This window comes from Anarhichas minor, unplaced genomic scaffold, assembly GCF_050575085.1.
Source record: "Anarhichas minor isolate MPS153535 unplaced genomic scaffold, ASM5057508v1 ptg000024l, whole genome shotgun sequence".
NCBI classification, from domain to species: Eukaryota; Metazoa; Chordata; class Actinopteri; order Perciformes; family Anarhichadidae; genus Anarhichas; species Anarhichas minor.
The window spans coordinates 10,817,200-10,839,319 of NW_027466470.1; the positions used below are offsets into that span (position 1 = coordinate 10,817,200).

Consider the following 22,120-nt stretch of genomic DNA (forward strand, 5'->3'; position numbering starts at 1 on the left):
ATGAAATGAGAGGCACACAGAGGAGCAGACCAGGCATGCGGGGGACAGAGAGGGCGGGGGGCAGTGATAGAGAGGTTGTTTGTGTGGGTGGCTCGGCTAAACATCGGGTCAAAGTCGGGTCATACACCAACCAACACATTTTTAACACAGACTCTGAATCAGCTGGCTTTGGAGTAAATTAGTTTTAAACTATCCTTGGGGAGTGCACATTTTAACTATCACATTACATCACAGTCTCTTGGCAACTCAACAAATGTGTCGTTGAATAAGCAATGTGATCTAATAATGCTTTATTAAATTCACCAATAAAGCACCATTCAAGGTGTCATTGTGTCTCCTTTTCTCTCCCCTACTGTCTGTTCACCATATTAAGTATATAATGAGAGCAGGCCGTCTGAACTAATTGACTGGTTCATTATGTTTGACTTTGCTGTTGCATTGGCTTTACTATACCAGATGCACAGAAGTAATATTTCACACATATACATTTTTCTACATACAGCCTTTATATATATTTTTGTAATACGTGGTGTCAAAGTAAGACCAGCTTTACCCGAGACAAAATATTTCCGGGGAAAAACATTATTTTTATCAAATCTACAGGACAGTTCGGGACACATTTTTTGGAAAAAGAATGTAGCTGTTGAATTTTTCAGTATCCTTTAAGCACCACAAACAAATCGACAGTGATTGTCCAATCCCCGTCTCTTCTATCAGAGTTTACACTGCAGCAACCACAGCCAGTTTTACCTGAGATAACGCTACGTTTGCCAAACACAGTGGGTTCTCGTCCTACAATATTTCTCTTGAAACGTTTAAAGTATAAACCACTTGTGTTTGCAAATACAAACAAATATGTGAGCTCAAAAGCCAAACACGGCTATGTCAGAACAAATAACAGCCTGATCTTACATTTGCACTTATAACACTTGGACTAACTAGCTGTAAACTGCAATAATTAAACAAATCAGTCTTTTACGTGCATCATCAACTGGTAAAGATTTTTCCTGGGAGACAAAGCTTTAGCCACAGTCTCTTGGCATGATGTCATCTATTTAACCATTAAGTATTTCATATATAACGGTAGCCACAGACGGCGTTTTTAACCAATCCACGGATCTACAGCTGATAAAAGGTGTGAGCTACATATGAAAACCCTGCTTTTGTCAACCTCTGCCACTATTATTACTGCACACTGCTTAAGTGCCATGTGCAAACAGAAAGCTTGACATGTGTAGCAGGTATCTGAGGGTTGTTTAGCAGGTCCACCGAATTGGTTTTCAAAATTGTGGAAACATAAAAACAAAACTATCTGGATGGCTAGATACCACTATTGTATAATATGTTTGCAATTGACGTGCACAGACCCTTTGTGTGCTCTCTTGCTGAACTATAGTATGCTAACCACACAAAGGGAAAAAGGCCAACTGACAAGTCTGGCTGTAGCAGAACCCAACACAACAACACAGCGTGAAGTGAATAATGCAGCGTGGCAGCAATGTCAGACGCACAAAAAATGACTCCTGAGAAACCTCAGCGAGGAAGACCTGTGGGCCAGGCTTCTCTCATCCTGCCACGGCAGGGTCAGTGTGAATGGACTACAAACAGAGTGGCCACAGGCAGCGAGTAGACAGCAGCTTTTATGCAGCCTTGGAGGCCTTAATGTGGACAGACGCGCACAGACAAGAAGGCTTCCGGTGACTTACCGATGGGGATGACCACTCCCAAAACAGCCACTGTCAGGTTCTCGCCCAGGAGGAAATTCTCCCTTCCAGCTGAAGAGAGAGAGAGAGATGGGACGAGAAACGGGAGTTAGAGCGAGGGTCAGAAAAGACAGCAGAACGCGAGCGAGGAAGCGTACGGGATAAAAAATAAAAAAAAGTGTGAGAGGCGGGACGGGAGAGCAGGGGGAGGAGAAGGGAGATAAAACAGAGCGGCTGATCATGCATGCGTGGCTGTGAGTGTTTTACAAAGAGAGACAGATAGTGAAAAAGAGTAAAAATGGAAGAGGGAAATGATGAGTTTCTTGGCATTTGCTGGAGTGTGACCGTGACACTAACCCTGACCTCCTACACTTCATCCATCCAGGCGCCATCAGGCTCCAATGTCACCTCACACTCATTTAAATATCACATGCTTACTAACACACTTATTAAGCGCATGCATGTCCTGGCAGACATACAAACACCCTGCAGGCCACACAGAGCACAGTCTATTGAGTGAAAGGAGACATTTTCGAGACAACCATCGATCAGTCCTATTAAAGTCAGTCGTGCGTGGTTGTTGGGGCTCGTAGATACCTTACTTTAACGTCATTATTACATTGAGGGTGAGGTTGTTAGCTACATTATGAGTGTGAGTAGGACTGCAGAATGTGGTGCTTAGCAGGAGATGAGGACGCTCAGGTGAAAGTGCCCCCTTCATCAGGGAATTGGGCCCCATCTCTTGTTAACTCCTGAATGGGCCACTCTGCCCTCTCAAAATCATACACATGAGGGCACATGAAAAATAAAAATCCCATCGTGCTGGATTTCTCAGAGTGAATGTAAGAATGTGACATCAAGGAGTGAATGCTTACATATCTGCTTGTGAGTCTCTAAATGAGACTTGGTCACAGTATTAATAGTTTTTTCCAGTATCTTCACACAGACGCAGAATTGATTGAACATTATTTTGAATTCACAGCCCACTTACAGTGTTGAGAGACGCTGCTGTCCCTCGCAGGTGTGGTGGAGATGACCATCGCGGTGGCAGTGGAGTGCGAGCCCAGCACCTTTGACTCTTGTGACGACAAAGGCTTCAGAGTGGAGAAGGGTGTGAGGGGCTCGGGGGCCCCAGAGGGAGCTGTGGTCAAGTGAGGGGTGGCGTCCGCCTGTGATACTCCCCCCGAGGGTGGTGGGAAGTCTTCCGCCAAAGTGTCTCTAGTGCCAGGTGTAAATCCAGCAGCAGGCGAGGATGTCGGTGTCATGTCGTCTCTTGGTGCTGCTGCAGAGAAACGAAGAGCACCATAGAAACCTTTCGCTCCAGAAACTGAATTATTGTTATAAGATCTATAACAAACATAATGTAAACATAAATGAGCTTGTACTTAAGCTAAACATCAGACTTAGTACTTGTCCATAAAGAGGATTTCAAATACAACTGATCTGTTCAAAGCAGCCGTCCCCTCCCTGGCATCAACACCATACATCATAATGCAACGCGATACAACAAATGTAGTATTTGTTCCAGAGATGTGGTGTTAGATTGCATTTGACTGCATAGTGGTCCATGTTATTGTATCCACCGCCTGGATGTGTTGCTTAGCAACTATCTTTTTTATTTACAGGTTCAATAAATATGTTGCTTGAAGGGAGAATATCTAATCTTTTTTATTTATTACTACCTACCAGAAAAATAATATATGAATTGATCTTATTTTCTATTGTATTAGCTCTGTGATTAAATGTATTAAGCAAGTTATTAACAATAAGCAACAAGTTTCAGGCAGTACAGGGCTCACTTCAATACAATCTAAAACAACTTTAATTTAATTCAGAAAATCAAGATTAATTTTCTGTCTTGTGTTATTGTTTTTATTTGTTCTGGCTACAAAAAGCATCCTTGGGTCCCTTGAAAGGTGCTTTAAAATGCAAAATATTATTTACCTATTAATGTATCTATTCTTCAATTATAATTATTTAATTATTATCATTTTTAATATTTTTTAAACTACAAAGAGAACATTTGTCAGCATTGATCCAGTAGACAACTGCCTAAAATCCCTCTGATGACATTCATCACAAAAAAAGTGCTTGCTTAAGTCGAGCAGAATCTGATTATCTACACAGTAAGCATGTGGCGCTCTGCCTAATATTGATCACTCAATGCTCTCAAATGACACTGGTAAACACACTCACCTGGCACACAGCCCCTCATTTCAGGCCCCAGGTCCTGCCCGTCGGGGCAGGCGCAGGTGTATTTGGGCGAGTGCTCGGTAATCTGCGGAGCCTTAAGACACAAGTACTCGCACCCTCCATTCGCCACGCTGCCCAGATTACAGCTGTCTGGGCCTGGAGACAGCGGCAGAGAGAAAGAGAGACACATGGAGAATTACACAGTTATGGTTATATAAATAAGATTATCACTTATTCAACATGGGGAGATTGCAGAGAGTCAGAGAGAGACAGAAGAAGTTGATGCACTTTATTGTTCCCCACTGTGAACCCTGTTGAATTCCCTTATAAGAAAGTGCATTACAATGCGTGAACAAAAGCTAAGAGAATAAAAATCTGACATCATACAGAAACTTGCTGTGAATATTAACAAGACCCTGGGCTCTGTGCCAGGTACAACACCACTGTGTTCATGGCATCGTGTTACGATACAAACTAGGAAAAACAGGTATGTATGAAGATCGAATTGGAAAGACACACAAGAAAGGAAATACAAAGCCTTCACATTCATGATTAAAAACTCTCTGTTCAGTTCCACTCAAATCCGGATCGTCATGTTCAGAGGAAAGCGGGCCGGGGCAGGGTTTAGACAGATGTGTGAATGTACTGCTGCTCCCAATGCTTTGATCCCTCCTCCGCAGTCACAAGCCTCACCATCATTTATTCATGTGCCAGGGTCGACATGGATCCACTGAGGAAACATGGTCGCAGACACACATGCAAGACCCTCACTCATACTGTGTGAACACACCTTGCGGCTGGCGGAGCTGGTGAAAGACCACGATGTCATGGGGGTCGTTGAGGTTTTCAGCCAGCGTGTGGATGTCTTGACCGGTCAGCCTGTTGGCCATGAACACCGCCGATCTGTCTCTGTCTGTCCAGTAGATACGATCCTGAAACACAGAGAGAATCATCGTCTCAATATGAGCAATACACAGAACAAGTCAGTCAGGGTTGTGTTGGGTTTAAACCCAAGAGCACATATTAGCAATTCCAACAGCGTGGGTGGCGACCTCAAAAGTCAAAGACATTCAACTACGAATCATATCTAATCTCTACAATCCAAAATAAAAATAATGGGAAACTTTACGGCTTTTGGGAAACTTCGAAACGATCAAAGTCAAAATTTGTATGTCACTTTTTTAATATCTATTTTACTTGATGATTTACTAGATAATTTCATATCTCCATAACAATATATATCTCAAGATGCATGTTTTTTGGTAATTCAATAAACAAATAGTCTATATGAAATAACAACATGGTTTTGTATATTTCTGTGTGAATTAAATACTTGAAATGAAAAGTACTGAATATTTTCTCATTAAATTAAGAACTTTAGTGCAAAATAATCAGATTTTCTGATAAATGAACTTTTTATTTTTTACATTTTTAACACAATAGAACAGTCCCTGACACCCGACCTCTAAAAATAAAAAATAAATTTGAGTTAGTATGTACTTGAATTGTACAATCTTAATTATAATAACCTCTATGATTACACAACTTTTCTCTAGCACCATCATCTGGTCCACATTTCAATTTGTCCAATACTTTGTTTATGACCAAACACATGTAAAACTAAGTTTGGCAACACACAAACCCAAAATGGTGAACATAGTAAACATTATACCTATTTATTAGCAGATTGTTAGCATGTCAACATGCTGATGGTAGCAACTATAGCTCAAAGCACTACTGTGTACCGCCTCACATGAGATGCATGCTGTGGGAGAACACGCAGCGCTAACAGCTGTAACTGCTCCAGTCTAATTTATTTGTGGAAAAATAATAAAACGAAAATTAGGACAAGTGAAATATGCACTGATAAATACTTGCTGGCACACACACAGTCTAATAATTCATTTTCTTTTGCAGAAGAGAGTGTTAATGTGGCCTTTGCTGCAAATAATATGAGGGGATGAATCTATCAAGGAAATGCAAATGCAGAGGTTTAATGGTAACTAAGACATGTTTTTTAATTCAATTGGAGTGCAACAGTAAACAGCAGGCAATAACCAGGGTTACACCTTATTGCAGAAGAAGATTCAACCTATCCACTGGCTTTATATTCATAGGTTTCAAGTGTCTGGCACATCCGTTGTGGTTCGTTAGAGCATTAGGTCTTAAATGATTAAAACACATCCTATTTAGATCAAAAGATAGTAGAGCAAAGGCTAATTTTAACTATGCTTGTTGTTTATTTATTGATTTGTTTGCTTTGTTTTCCCCGTTCACTCACTCAACAGTTTAAGAAGACAGTCTGACATATTTTCGCGGTTGCCTTAGAAACTACAGGCTAATCTCTAGCGAGAGACAATAAGCCTCGCCACCCGAGTGTGTGTGTGTGTGTGTGTGTGTGTGTGTTGAGTCAGTCACTGAGTCAGAAAGACATGGTAATGTGATGCACAATACAACAAGCTCCAGTCAATAACATGCGGGCTGGTGAATGTTCAACATCCTGAACAAGAAGGTCACCTTGTTGTCACAACAGGGCAGAGACGCCCCGGATCGATGAGGTATTCCACCAGAGGGAATGTATCATCATCTCTGTGAGTTGCACTACAGTGCTGCCTGCAGGCGGGACTAACAGCAGAGTACAGCAAGGAAAACCCTCAAGGTTACGCTTTGGACAGCTTGCCTCTATTGCTGTTCTCACTTTAAAAGGTTAAAACAGTGACATGTGAGCAGTTTGTATTCTAAACAGCAATTCTTTGGAACAAGAAAACGTTTTTTGCAGTGGTGGAAAGTAACTTTAATCCATTTTACTCAAGTATTGAAATTTTAAAGTACTTGTTCTTGAGTAGTACCTTTTTCTCTACTTCATACTTTACTACATTTCAGAGGGAAATATACTTTTCACTCTATTGATTTGATCGTTATAGTTACTTTGCAGTTTACAAGATTTTACATACAAAATAGATAACACTGGATTGGATTGAATACTGGCGGATATTATTGATGCACTCGTGTTCAAGCAGCCTTTCAATCATATTTTTGTTTACCTTTTTATTTGATAGAAAACTTGAAATATTAAATTTATATACATTTATTTGATATAATTACATTTTATAATAAACAGTATGACAATACAACACGGAACAGGAGCCTTTTGCTAAATTTGACTTTTGATACTTTTAAATACATTTTGCCAATAATACCTATGTACTAATACTCTTTGCATCTCTGCTTTTTAGATCTTTTTAGGTCTGCAGCGTTGAGGCTTCTTTACTCTGTTGCTACTGTAAAAGGAGGGACATTTGAATCTCGTGTTGGTGTCACGAATTGAATGCAATTCAAACCCAAGTTGGTATTTTTCAACAAATCCATGCTTGTAAATCTGGTCTGCTGCTGTATGAAATCTGCTACTCTGTCCCCACTTAGACCAGTTCCCCTCCAGTCCCACGGGGGAATAGGCCACTTGGGTGATGTCATTAGCAGCCATCTGAAACTGGCTGGGACTTTGCTGCAGAAGCAACAACAGGGACATGCCAGACAAGAGTTTATAGGCATGTAAAAGCATTCTTGCATGCACACGCACACACACTCAAACACACACACACACAGGGAAGCTGGCTTATGACCAAAAGCATGAGTGCGTGGGTTGCTTTAGGCTGCTCTATAGCTGTCTTCTGTTTAGTATTCTCAGCCAGTCAATCCCACAAGGGAAAACAGACACACACACACACACACACACACACACACACACACACACACACACACACACACACACACACACACACACACACACACACAAACTGAGCACACAGTAAATTGAATTTAACAGTCATTACATTCAGACTCCCAGTCACACTGCGGGCCCCTGCGAGGCTAATGAGAGAGATGTAGATATGATGAGATGTGGGAGACTGGATGATACCACAGACAACGGCAAAGCCATTACAAATCTGTTGCACACAAACCTCAAAAACAGCCAGAGCGTAGGGGTGTCCCAGTCTCTCTGCGGATGACACGTGTGTTCTGCGGTGAGCTCCGTTCAGGTCCACGCTGGCTACAAGGTGCAGCTTTGAATCGACCCAGTACAGACGCTTGTTGGCTACATCTGAGAAACACACACACACACACACACACACACACACAGGAATACAAATTGATCATCTTCACGGTAAGCACTCTTGCACTCTGACCGACAAATCCCTTTAGGTTATATCGATTACGTTTTAAAATGTCAGATTCTCACAATTACACCACCGCAAGTTTTAATGTGATGATCTATAACTTCTAAAACACTTCAAATGTCATTCAAAGCAACTGCGATAACTTTATTAATCTATTTCTTGCCATTATCATTTAGCATTTACCCTTATAATTGGAATTACTTTTGACCTTTACTTACAATGAGTTGATTGAGTGCATTAGCTCTTTTTAAGGACTCTGCTTCAGGCGCATTCAGAAACACACAACAATAGGTGGACAATATAGCACTGTGTAATATATAACATAAGGACGGGAGTTGAAAAACAGCTGTTCTCCTCTCACCTAGAGTGATGCCATTGGGCCATTCAATGTTATCAGCCACCAGCACCTGTCGGTCCACTCCATTCATCCCGGCCTTCTCGATCTTGGCTCGCGTGCCCCAGTCGGACCAGTACATAAAGCTGGATTGAACAAAAGGAAGCACACTTATTGGGTTATTACAGAGTCTTCATGTTGTGCTGCTGCACTCAGTAAGACATGTGGAAGTAAACAATCTCATACTGCACAAGTATTATTCCTTTTTATTTTAAGATAGCTTCCCCTTTTTCGGAGATTCTCAGCATTTATAATGCAATTATTTGTCTGGTGATGGTGATCCGGGTAAAGAGCACTCTATGGGAGCTGTCCGTTCAGCACCATAACATCACAACACAAGACAAAAGAGCAGCAAAGCAGTAACAGAATCATCTTTTGTACAAACTCGAATCTGTAACTTTTGGTTTCCAGATGTGTTCAAATCTTAAACAGCCCATCATGTCATAATTAGAAGCAATGTCTTCAATGCAGCTCTGCTAATGTACATTATCAGTGTTAGTAAAAACTGCAGCCATAGCATTGATTGGTGGTAGACAATGTGTTGTAAAAAGTAAAAGCTGTTATTGTATGAGTTCTGTATAGTTTGAATGGTTATTGGGCAATATCAGCCAACAATCACGGCAGAGAAATACAGTGTGATTTACAGATTACGGCCTTTCTATGTTTATTACTGACATTAAGTGAATTTTCCCGCAAAGTCAAAACTTTTATTTGCTGTCAAGAGTAAGAAATCTGTGTGCTGGATTCCTGTTGGGCAGTCATGATTGGGTCTCTAATGTGCAGACATTCTCACTGTGTGCCTCAGTTTAGGCTATGCGTCTGTTTATTTAAGTTTATTTTTGTGACTGTTTGTTTTCATCTGGGTTTGGATCACCAGAAAACAAAAGATGCAGAAGCACACGCTGGCACAAATTCATTAAGCTTCCCAGATTAGGAACGCTCATCTGGGACAGAATTTCTACAAAACTATTGAGTCAGGATGCTAAATGGGTCACAGGCTTGTTATTCTGGATTCCCACGCACAGCAACAAGCGTTCTCTTATATTTACCATTAGATATGGTCTCAGAAGAGGATTATGTTTATTAATTTCCCGCGCTGAACTCTAAATCTATATCTGGGGTCATTGAAAATGATTTTTGATAAAGAAAATAGATCAGTTTAGAGTCTACCAGCATATTCAAAGAGATATAGGGGTGGGTCACCAATATAAATCAGTTTGACAATTTTATGCCGACATACTGTATATTTTTATGTAAATTAATAGCATACAGTTTAGTAATTAGCATACATTATAAATTAATCGTGTAGGTCAAGGCATTTTGTAATGTGCTCCTGGACAATGTACACACTTCTCCTCCTCCTTACCCTTGATGGGGATCCAGCGCTATGGCCCGGGGTTCACTCAGGTCGGTGTTGATGAGGACGCGTCTCTTGGTGGCGTCCACTGAGGCCACAGAGATGGATTTGTCTCCGGAGTCGGCCCAGTACAGGTTGTGTTGGAGCCAGTCCAGAGCCAGACCCACGGGGGTCTGCAGGAGAGAATCCAGCAGCGGCACCTGCTGGGCGGGGTCACTGGCCTCATGGATGAAGGCACTGCGGGGGGGGGGGGGGGGGGGGGGGGAGCGCGATAAAGACAGAGGGGGACGCAGCGAGTATTTTGAGGGGAGGAGAATATGTGATTCATAGTCTACAGAAAACCAGCCATTATCACAGAATGGATGTGTAGTGGAGGGAAGTTGACTGCCTGGTGGAGCTCTATTTTGTGATAACGACTCTTTATACACTATTGTTATTATCACATGGCACCCTATCAAAAAAAGATTCATCCTCATGAAAATCTCTTTTTGTGATTTCATTACAATCCAAAGCATTTAACAAACATTTCGGAGGAGTGGAGAATGGGCCTGGTATGGGAGCTGTAGCCTTGGGCAATGCGCTGAGCAGGTTCATCCGGGTGGTTGGCATCCTTCTTAGGTGCACCACTTATCAGAATAGACAAGGCCTAACTCATGGGTTGCCCTGCCCGCTAATGATTTGGCCCCGGCAGAGGTGTGAGGTGAGGGCCAGGCAGCTGTGCTCCCGCAGGAATTTCAATTTTAGTTTCCCCAGAGAGCTTTTGTCTTAACATCCATTTCATAAAGAGAACACAGTGCTCCAATTAGAAGACACTCTGGGGAGAAATCGTAGTCGGGATAACAATGGGTGAAATGAATCTACAACAGTAGCAGGTCTGGACCATTGTCTCAGTTGATTACAAGTAGATGCTCAGTAAATCAAATACAGGCAAATCAAATAACGCCAGGGTGCAACAATATATGGTTTGGCACTTCAAGGGTCAATAAGGTCAAATTTATGTTATTTTGTCTAAAACCTGAAGTTGTCAAAATGTCAGAGAGGTTTGGTTTTCAAATCCAAGAGTTTATGATCTATGAAAATGTATCCGATATGAAATTAGTTTTATAAATTCGTCTGTAAACGTTTACCTGTAGATTTTCCGGTGAAAGCGATCGCACCAGAAGACTCGGTTGTTGGCCACATCCAGGTCCAGAGCTACAGCGTTCTTCTGGGTGGACACCACCTGGCTGTAGTCCCTCTTTACCAGGTCGATGCGTCGGATCTCATGCCGGTTGGTGAACAGCAGGTAAGGGCTCTTTCCTGCACACAAAGTACAACAATATATATTGCCCTTGAAAAAGTGTGAACTTGCAGCCTAAGTATGGAAGAGTTTATCCAGCTAAAATGTACAATCAGTCCCAGTAAAAAAGCAATTTAGATGCAGGTTTAATACATTAGTAAGAGGAATACATTATTGGTAGGTGGAGTTGGTATGTACTGCAATAATGGCCGGTCAAATAAGCTTTGACAATTTGGTAAAGGGCCGGAAGAAGGGTAGATGACATTATCTGTTATTAGAAAGGAGCTGCACTCATCCTCTCTGCACAGCATCCCTTATGTGGCTCAAATATAGCAAGCAAGTAAAGTGTAATAAAGTAAATATAACCTTTAACCGGTGGAATGAACTTTTAAGGCATTCTGAGCAAACATGATCTGGATTTAGATTGGATTAGAAGTGAGAAATGTCAACAATAAAACCCAAAGCATACAACATTATTCTGCTGCAAAGGCAGGACAAAAAGGATGAAGATGCCGATAAGCCTGAGTGATTGGGATTTTTTTCAGCACAGCATCAAAATCCTTGGATAAGACGGTTGAACATGATGCTGCGTGTCAGTGGATGATGTAGACATTCCTCTACTGTAATAACACAGAGGCTTCACCAAAGTGTCTAAAGGCATTGCAGCTTAATGTGATGCTGCATATTTGTAGCACCCAAGTCGATGCTCTTATTGTCGTCTTTTAGCACAGATAAATAACACAACAAAGCTTGGGTGATACAGCTCAATATCCTCATCTAACAAGAGTGCAGGGGCAATAATCCTTCATTTAAAAACTGCTGCTGCATAGTTCCAGTATTGATCAGTGTGTCTGGATGCATCATTGAGTTGTACGGACCTTATTACCTTCTCCTTGCAAATATAGATTAGCAGTACCTTGGCATTCGGCACCTCTTTAAACAGCAAGCTGTCAACTTTCCAACAGGCAGGAGAACTAAATAGACATGAATGAGCGTGCACACGCACACGCTAAAAGACGAGCGATGCAGTAATTACCTAAACAACCTTGAACAAAGCTAAATCAGACGGGTTTCTTACACTTTGCTTGGCCGCCTAACAAAACAATAAGCATCAGTTACTGAGTTCCCTCATCTCACTCTTCAACTGCAATCAATTTAAACAGACAGAATAATGTCAATGCCTGGGTGCCTAAGATTTCTATTGTTGATATTTCATTCTTTATGCTTTTTCATGCTGAATGACTTATTGCCAGAAAATTTAAAAACACATCCCTGGTAAACACAAGATTTTGGAGAAAGTTTTACAGATCTGTCGATTAAATCAATTTATCGATTAGTTGAGAAAATCGTATGAGTGTAAGTTGACTTAGAATTTCTTTGGCTGAGGACAGGCCTCGTCTTTTTATACCTGCACTGTGTCAGTTATAGGGGCAACTATGGATTGCAGGTCTCCCCTGGTTGCAGAATGCATCTCATGGGATCACTTGGGATTAGATTTTCTATTTCCCACTCCTGTTTGATTTTATCAGTGGGGAAATTGTGACAACTACTAGATACAAGACGTGTGCAGCCATGCTAGTGGCTCAGTGAGGCTGGACTTGGGCAGAGTGGTGCTTTGAGCTAAATGCTCACATCCACATAGACATTGCTATTCCTAAACCTATCGTGCTAGCATGGCTAAAAATACATATTTGCTGTCAGCCTCAGAGCTATGGAAGCATATTTGCATACCAGATAAAGAAGTACACAAAAAACACACAAAATGAGACCAACAAAGCAGGATATGAAACCATGATACAACAATATGAAATCACAGTCCTCTGAGCAATAGATGTCATTTCAATTTCTTGGCAGGTGACCTACCAACATTATTTTATATCTAAAAAAATAAAATATTGATAGTTTTCATCTTATGTTTATCTTCTGTTATCCAATGCTTTTTTTTTGTGTATTTTCATTTTCTAATATTTGCACATTATGTTTTGAATTTACATTTCACTTCCTTATTTAATTATTATTCATTATTTCTATAATTAAATTCATATTACCTGTACACATTTTCAAATGTAAGACATTATGAAGTCTAAATATTAAAAGTCAACTAAATAAGTTGAGTTGAGTTGAGTTGGGTGGCTTTGTAATGCTACAGTAGAAGCACACATACTGGAGCTAAGCATTGAGCATCTACATCACAGCGTTTTGGGTGCACTCACCTATTTTTAGAGCTGTCCACTTGTGATAAGGTCACCCAGGATGCATGTTAATTAGCCCCAAATGTGAACAGATGCCGTAAACGCATTTATATTATCATGCCATCTTCATGAATATTTCCTATAATTCTGGCAGGAAAAAGTCAAGTGGGTAATAGATGCCACAGGGAAGGTTTTATCACTTTTTGCTGGCAGCTACAGACCACCTTGGTCTTGTAACATCTATATTGAGCCTATCTCTTTCTGACACTGCATCGTAATAGGATGGCAGCTGCAGCCAGTTATCTCCAGAGGCAGATATAATATTCTCTCATTAATAGCTGGCCTCAGTTTCCTTTTGACAGTCTGTGTCGTAACCTCGTTGTAGTATCGCACTCTTGCACGTTTCCCTCTTTCTTCCCTTTCCTCCCTCTCCCACCTCAAAGTCTGAATGATGGCAGTGCTGGTCAGGACTAAGTGTTCTCCAAATCTGGCCATTACAATGACAACATTTCCAACCCCTCTAAAGGGGGAAATAGTCCCCTGCTGGTTTTATGGACTGTCACGGCAGCGGTGGAACGGCTGCATTCACTGCTATTCTGCTTGCGCTGCTTTTGACACGCAGCCAGACAACACAGTTCTCTCTCCTGGCCATGATGAACTGATAGCAAACACATCGGGCAGTCATGCAGAGAGAAATACACAAGTGCAGATACAGTCCATACAGTGTGTACAAATGCAAACACACACACATGTGAGTGCTGAGCTTTGTTATCAGCTCAGCCTAATAGAGGGAAATGAAATCACAGCAATTGACAGCCACAGGGACCAAATCACCACATTTCATTTGACTCACTGTTTCCTGCCAAATAAATAATCAACATTTTAGGGGAAATGGATTGTAAACATATAAACTGGCCTCTCTCTGCAAGCCTCATGCTAATAGCTTTTGGCCATGGGTGAAGGGCAAAGAAAAAGAAGTGGCCTCTAAGCAGTTCACTTTGGTCTCCACTAGTCCAACAACTGTTGTCAACAAGCCTAACGGGACAATTTGATGTAATTAGCATCCACTGTGACTCAACCAGGTACCCCTGAAGAGTTGTTTTTACCTAATTATAAGTGTTCAGCATGGTTGAACACATCACTCAGTCGCTCAGGAAACTGTCTAATGTGACAGGACACTTGAGGACAGATTTGGCCCGGGAGAAACCAAGAGCTCGCCTTGTTGATGCTCGCTTTCTTTATGATTAAGCAATTATGTCAATTGCCCAAGCAACAGCAGAGCAACTGTTAGAACCTTACAGCAGAACGATGTTTGTGATTATGAGATGAGGAGGGTTTTGACACTGCGGCTCCAAAGTGTTAGTGTGAAGCACTAATGAGGCAGCGCAACATTTGAGAGAATGTGTTGTTATCAACAAGACAACACAGGTTTTTGTACTTGCAGTGGAGGAAAATCTGTCTATACAACAGCAACTATTTAGGTTAAGAACTGCGTAATATATATCAAAAAGAACAAAGTATTTCATTTACTCTGTAATGCATGAAGCATAAGCACAACACGTTCAAAATCTCTGGCATCCTTTTGACTAATCACCGATTCTCATTTTCAACCTGATAGGAAACCCGAACATAAATCCTATTGTCTCAGACATCTTGCATTGTTGATTATTGAGCTTTGCTACTCACCTTCAGCCTTGCAGGTCTTAGTAACAGGGTCCATCTCATAGCCTTCATGGCATTCACATTTAAAATCCCCCTTGTAGTTGATGCAGATCTGGCTACAAGCATCGGGGTTCTCACACTCATCAATGTCTGCAGGGAGAAGAGAGAAGAGAGGCCATCAATCGATGCAGAGACGGACCCAAACAGACAGTGACTAATTCACCCTCGTGAGCTGCACGAGATAAGAGCGGAAACTAAACTCCCTTAATGTAAATATAGCAATGAATTCCTAACAGCTGTAACGGATGAGTAAATATGCACATTAATAACTGCAAGTGCTGGAGAAACACACAGACATGTTGTCATTGCGTTAATGGGAAGAAATAAGTCGACAGTGAGACAGGGCGTGTCTCCTCTGTCGACTTCTCCGCTCTACTTCCTTCAAGCAGATGTCAGGCTTTTTCCTTGGGTGTTATGGGGAAACGTTAGTGTTAAAAGGACACACACACACACACACACATGTCTCATGTCTCATAGTAGCTTGGTCAGCAGCTAAAAGGACATTTCTTTTCTTTTATCTGTCTGTCTAAAGGTTCTTTATTTACCACCACAAGTCTTTTTGTCCAGTAGCTGGTAGCCACTGGGGCACTGGCACTCAAAGCCAATTGGTCGGTCCATGCAGACATGGGAGCAGCCGCCGTTGTTGATCATACACTCATTCAGCCCTGGGAGATAAAGAAAAGAAGCCAGTGGTCAAATGCAGTCAGTCATCGAAGAGGTATGGAGATCACGGTAGCCCAAAAGGTCATTTAAAAGGTCAAAATCTGATTTAGAAAAAGGCCTCTGGCTCATTGACTGTTAAACATTTTTTTGTAAAAAGGGTAACTGCAGTGGCTTGTGATATTTTATAAAGTTGCATAAATATGTGTGGCACATTGGTGGGGAAAACGGATATCATCTTTAATATCATCATTTTATCTCAGCTCTCATGCTCAGCTATTTTCCATCCTTTTTGAACCCTTATATCAGATGTTCTCAAAAGAAGAAAAAGGGAATCAAAGAGACAAGAGACACCTGGTGAGCTCTCAAAACTGAGAATCGGGTCCATCTGCAGGGATATAAATTATGAATCTAGAGGGGATTAATGCTGTGGACTGGGATTCTGAGATGCCCAATAGCGTTCTTGTTCTCTTTCACAAGAGGGAGAATGAGAGAGAGAGAGAGAAAGAGAGAGAACAAGAAAGAGAGAGCGAGAGAGATAGCAAGAGAGAGAGAGAGAGGATATCTAAATTAAACAGGCCTGCTGTTTAAATTGAGGCAGAGTGATGTAAAAGCATCTGGAGAATGAAAGGACCAAAAAAACAAGATGTAATACACAACCACTCTCATTTTAAACTAGGTCATAGCAGCTGGCACAAGGTTGGCACACAATAAAGAAGGCAGAGGCAGTTAAGATTTTATTAAGCTGCACACAGTGGCTTTATGAATTACTTGATGGCAACAAGGGCTCAAATGTGGCTGCAATTTTTAAAGTCACTTCTTTATCACCTCCACATGAATCAAGCTGTTACATATTGTATCTGTTTAAATTCACTGTGGAAATGACTTGACAGCACACAGCACGCTTTCCTGTCCATGTTTGCTTTTAAAAGAAAGAAACAATCAATTGTTTGAATGAATCATCGAAGGTATAAGTTAACTGAGCAAAAGCTGAGATCACCAGAAACAATCTCTGACGTTTCGTTCAACAGCTTAAGGGCTTCACTTTTACACAAACAATTATGCATGGTTGCACAATGAACAACTGGAAAGGGGTGATGAAGAAAAAAAATGGATTAAGCTACAAGGGAAACCTCACTCCTCAATACAAGAGAGTGCTTCATTCTGTAACCAGCATCCGGCTCAATCTAGTGTAACACATCTGTCGATAGCCAGGGAGCTTTAAATCATCAGTCATTGAAGGCAGCGCTGCTGGACAGTATGTGTGAGACTTAGTAAACATTTGGCCTCAAGGAAAGGCAAAGCATCCGCGAACTTCCCACCAAGACATTGGTTCCAAAATTAAGCTTCATTAGCTGAATATACAAACAACAAACATTACATTAACCATTACATATCATGACACCACATGAATCTGTAATGCTTTGGACGTTTCCTTGGGAAGGTACACATTTTCTTTCTGCACTTTACCGTCAGTATTTTATAAGTGAGGTTAAAGAAATAGATCATAATTTGGGGGAAATACACTTAATCGCTTTCTTGCATAAAGTTGGGCTGGCAACCTCATCGCAACTCCAGGAAGTTACTGCGCCCGGCCAAGAAACATTGAAGTACATAACCCCTCGTAGCACTGCAACATGTTTTAATCTTACATTTTTGTGCAGACGAAACAAACAAGATGTATGTGTTAATTAGTTTAAGAGATACTGCTAGGTGGGGCTTGTCACCTTCAGAAAGAGCCAGACTAGCTTTATCCCTTGTTTCCAGTCTTTGTGCTAAGCTAAGCTAACCGGCTGCTGGCTCCAGCTTTATATTTATCGTACAGACATCAGAGTTTCTCATGTAACTGTTTGCAAGAAAGCAAATAATCGCATTTACCCAAATTCTTTTAAGCTACTTTAAGTGTAAAGTAAGTGTTTTTACATTTCGGCGGTAAAGCTCTATTGATTTTAATGCATACATTTGATAATTAGAAGAGACGTTTGTCAAGACACGTGCCTAGCAGGGCTGCCACATAGCTTGCAATGCTAAATCGTGCCCGGTCGAGAAAACGTTGTGCTGTTTATGTTGCTACACTCTCTACACAGGGAAGTTAAGTTGATGCCCTTTCTTGTGCATTGCAATAAAATGCTGAAAGTCAGTCCTGATGAATGTGGTCCTCATTAATTATACAATTACAAGACCCAACACCAGCAATACACCGACTACAGGGATCCAAGATGACCTGTTCAGCTCATCTTTGAGCAAAGTTATTTCTTTGCCCAGCTACACCACATTATACATTATTTATTGTAACAAAAATAAAGAAAGATAAAGTTGACTCTCGGAAGATTGACTGGGGGTTAGTTTTGTGGGAACATTTTCATCTTGGCTTTGTGTAAGCGCCAGCAGACTTTGAGCGCTGCAACCGCCAGCATTAAATTCCCTTCACTAATTCAGCTGGATGGGTGACAGCAACCTGCCACTCAAAGCAGCTCCTGCTAACTCCTTTCATGTCGGTTCAGAATTAACTGCAGACAGAAGAAAGACGACGATGTGTTTGTATTTGAGGACTCACTCATGCCCGTTTCTTTGAGAGGGGCTGGGTGGGTAGCAAACAGGCCTCAGGGGGAGGTCGTGTGATAACATTAACAGCTTTTTCTAGACCACTTCCAAGGACAGCCATGATTTAGAGGTCACTTTCCCCATGGGCAAAGAAACATGACGTCTCCTTCTCTACTCCACCTCCGTCTCTCTCCGTCTCTCTACCTCTCTCACCATGGAAACCCATTATGTACTAGCTATTTTCAGCCATTGCTCTCAGTCAAAGCTGGAAGTGATGGTGCAGCGTTAGGAAATGAATGGTGTGCCCAGTAATGAGTCAGTGCTGTGGTAATACGCCATTATTTCTAATGAGATGGGGAAACACAGAAAAACATTTACTTACAATTGCATTGTCTTTATATTACCCTGATGTAAGGCTGATGCGGCAAATGCAATCTCACCGAACAACTGTTTAGATGTGTGTTCAGTGCAGTGGGGAGTAAAACTGTCTCTCTCTGTTTCTGTGTGTGTGTGTGTGTGTGTGTGTGTGTGTGTGTGTGTGTGTGTGTGTGTGTGTGTGTGTGTGTGTGTGTGTGTGTGTGTGTGTGGGTGTTGTGGTTGGGGAACATCTTGCAAGCAAATGGTTGAGCGAGCAGAGCGATGAGCTAGGTGTGTGCGGACACGCTGTTAATGAGCTGAGAACAAGATCTGAGTTGAAGGAGAGACGGAGGTAAATATGAGGAGAGAGAGAGGGAGGAAGACGAGGAAGCTGAAAGACGAAGGGAGGAGAATTACTCTCTGGAATACCTTTAGTCTTGTAATTTCCCTGGCAGAGGTCAGTCTACTCTGCCATCTGTCACTTTCCCTTCTCAACCGTATGTTCCTCTGAGAGGTCAGTGTCCGTCTGCTCCTTCCTCTCTCATATCAGAAACCTTCTTACTGAGCTCTTCATCACAGAGGCAAAGTCATAAACACACAATGTGTTGTTTCTTTAACTAAGGCATCACTTTCATTTACTGGTGGTCAGTGAAAAAAAAAAGTTGAAGAGATGGATGGAGACAGGAAGAGAGATGGAGAGTCGAGACATTATCGCAGAGCAGAAGAAGCCTTTTTCTACTATCTGATGGTAATTAGTACATGCAGGCTCTCTCTGCTAATTTGAGTGCGGCTCTCTGAAGCCTTTGAAATGCAAGGTAATAGGAGGAAGGTAGTCACAGTTTTGTTATGGTAAACATGATTCCGCTGCTACACTAACTGCTTGAAACCATTTACATAGTGTATTTGTAATGTGCTCATGGGACTGGGCTTAGCTAAAGGCTCCGCTGACACACACACACACACACACAATCTACTTAATTTAATACCACTGCACCAAGGGTAAAAGAGTGTTTGTTAACAGCGGAGGTTACATCCAAGTACTCGTGTCCAGAAAAAAGTCCTCTTACCGCACTCCTTCTTGGGCTCATCCGATCGGTCCTTGCAGTCCTTGACGGAGTCACACACTTTGGAGCTGTCAATGCACTCTCCGTTCTTACACAGGAACTTCAGGGGCCCCTCACATTTTGTGGCTGCGAGAGAACAGCAGAAGCTAGATCAGCATCTACACTATAAACTCCACAGACATTTATTTGTATAAGCTATTGCACAGTGATTCAGAAACTCATGCATCAAAAAGTGTGTGATGAATATCTCCAGTGGTTCGCCACTGGAGATATTCACAAATACGCAACAAATACTCCTCACTCAGATATTCAAATCATCCCACATAACAGCCCAGTGGGATCAAAGCTGAACTATAATTTGGTCCAGGCACTGGACCACTGGCTACATTTTCAGTAACGTCATTTTGCAGTATGCTGGTAAATTATGTTTCATGTATTATGTATAGAAGAAGAAGTTATGAAATCAGCTGACAAAAAGCACTGGGTTGGATCCTCACAACAATCAATGGTCATTATAGCAATTCATTTCACAATCATTTAACCCCAGAAAAATCCCACATAAATGTGTTTATTAAAGGAAGTTCTAACTTGTATGGCTTTCATGAAATCACCCTTTTTTATAATATTTATGGGCCAACATTGTTTCTGCAACAGCCATTGTTCGTATTTGCATTCTGCAATTATCTCCAGGAAACAATGCAGCAGTTAATCCAGCTTTATTTTATCTCATTGATATCAGCCTTTATCATAGCTATATTAAGTTCACGCAAACGCAAATGGACCGCTTCCTCCTGATCCTACTCCACATTAAAACCATTCAACTGGCAAAATATAACATGTGTTTCACAATGTTTTTATCACCACGGTTAGCACTAAACACAATCATTCATCAAATGTTTTCTTTTACAGTCATTTTCTGCAATCTGTTTGACAGCGGGTGAGTTTTAAATATGATGAATCATATTACATTATAAATGTTATATAATAGTAATGAAATGAGAAAGAGCAGCCACAATGAGCTGTTGGATAAAAGGCTGCAGGCTGCGTACATTCAACTCTTCAGCAAGGTAGCCTCTCTCTGTGCTGTGCGCAGCATGAAATCAGATCATTGTACAATTCGATTTTTAACACCAGTTTAGCTGTGCAGTCACAACTGACAATTAGCTGCTCAAATCTACCAGGACTGAAATCTTAAGGATTGGAACTTTAAGGTGTTATATTTGCTATTCATCAGTTTTCATTTAATTTCGCGCAAACCGATATTAGACTTCATTATCTCAAACCACAAGCTGAAAAACATTTAAAAGTAGTGGGAGTAAAGATAGAGCAGACAAGCTAAAAAAAAAAGGGGGTTGTAGCATGTACTGTGAGGTCAGCCACAGGTATGTTACCTTTATCTTGAATTTCCTTAATTTTTACAACAAATACAGCTGGTCAAAGTCATCACTCCTCATTTAAAAGCATTTCAGAAAAGACAGACATGTGCACAGGACTGAGACGCACTGAATCAAATATATATACACTGACAGTCAGAACGTCAAACGGGAAGACTGATTCAAACAGACAAGAAGACGACAGGTGAACAGGCAGAGAGGAGGACAGATTCTGGCAGTCAGGCCTTCAGACAGTGATGACGGGTGTACCCACCGTTGACGCAGCCAGATTCGTCGCTGTGGTCAGGACAGTCGTGGACCTTGTTACACTGCTTGGTGCCGTGGATGCAGGAACCATCACCGCACTGGAACTCATCAGGACGACACGTCAACAGAGCTGTAAGAGGCACACACGCACACGCACATAACACACACACTTGAAACTGGACTTGTAAATCCACTTTAATCCCTTCAAGAGGATCACAACATCCTGTGGCCTAAACCAGCCCAAGACCTTTTTTTTGAATTTCACTTTATCAGTTTTTCACGAGTCTCTCTACTTTTGCCTTTCTAATAAGGGCAAGACATGCCCAAAAACATATTTCAAAGGATTCTTTGTAGAAGCATGTATGAAATCAAAGGGGTTGTGCCCTGTACTTCTATCCATTCACAGCCTGTGTTAGGTGCTGCCTGGGACAAAGAGAGTCAAACTGAAGGCTTGTGATGAAGGATTTTCAATACAGTAACGCAAAGATGGAGGCTGCATGAAGCTACACCACATTTCATTAATATCCCAAGCACAGACAAGCTTTTCATCAACGGGGCCCAGCGTGCTCATAGAACTCCTTTCTAAATCACACTAAACAGCAATATATATGACTGAGGAGGATGTGATTTAGTGTTATCACAAGATGAGCTGAACGGAGGGAATGTAATGGAGACGGGCCGCTGTAGCCTGGACACACACGTGCACACACGTATGCACATAGAAACACTAATAGCATACTCTTAATACAGTCTTTTCTGTATCTGGCAGATGTGATAAGCCAGTTACCGAGGATTGCATAATATACACTGTATATTATATGTCAGAAATGTGTTGAT

General features: G+C 41.4%; 1 protein-coding gene across 1 annotated transcript in view; it reads right to left on the reverse strand.

Moving 5' to 3' along the window:
* LOC142956282 (low-density lipoprotein receptor-related protein 8-like) overlaps positions 1-22,120 on the reverse strand; it is a 64,118-nt gene that overhangs the window by 414 nt on the left and 41,584 nt on the right. Inside the window, exons 6-17 of the mRNA XM_076097799.1 lie at positions 21,291-21,413; positions 19,647-19,769; positions 15,564-15,683; positions 14,983-15,108; positions 10,953-11,124; positions 9,835-10,062; positions 8,436-8,554; positions 7,859-7,998; positions 4,687-4,828; positions 3,900-4,052; positions 2,695-2,985; positions 1,707-1,775 (exon numbers count right to left, since the gene is read on the reverse strand). Of these exons, the coding sequence (XP_075953914.1) occupies positions 1,707-1,775; positions 2,695-2,985; positions 3,900-4,052; positions 4,687-4,828; positions 7,859-7,998; positions 8,436-8,554; positions 9,835-10,062; positions 10,953-11,124; positions 14,983-15,108; positions 15,564-15,683; positions 19,647-19,769; positions 21,291-21,413 (1,806 nt within the window). The remainder of the gene's footprint in view (positions 1-1,706; positions 1,776-2,694; positions 2,986-3,899; positions 4,053-4,686; positions 4,829-7,858; positions 7,999-8,435; positions 8,555-9,834; positions 10,063-10,952; positions 11,125-14,982; positions 15,109-15,563; positions 15,684-19,646; positions 19,770-21,290; positions 21,414-22,120) is intronic.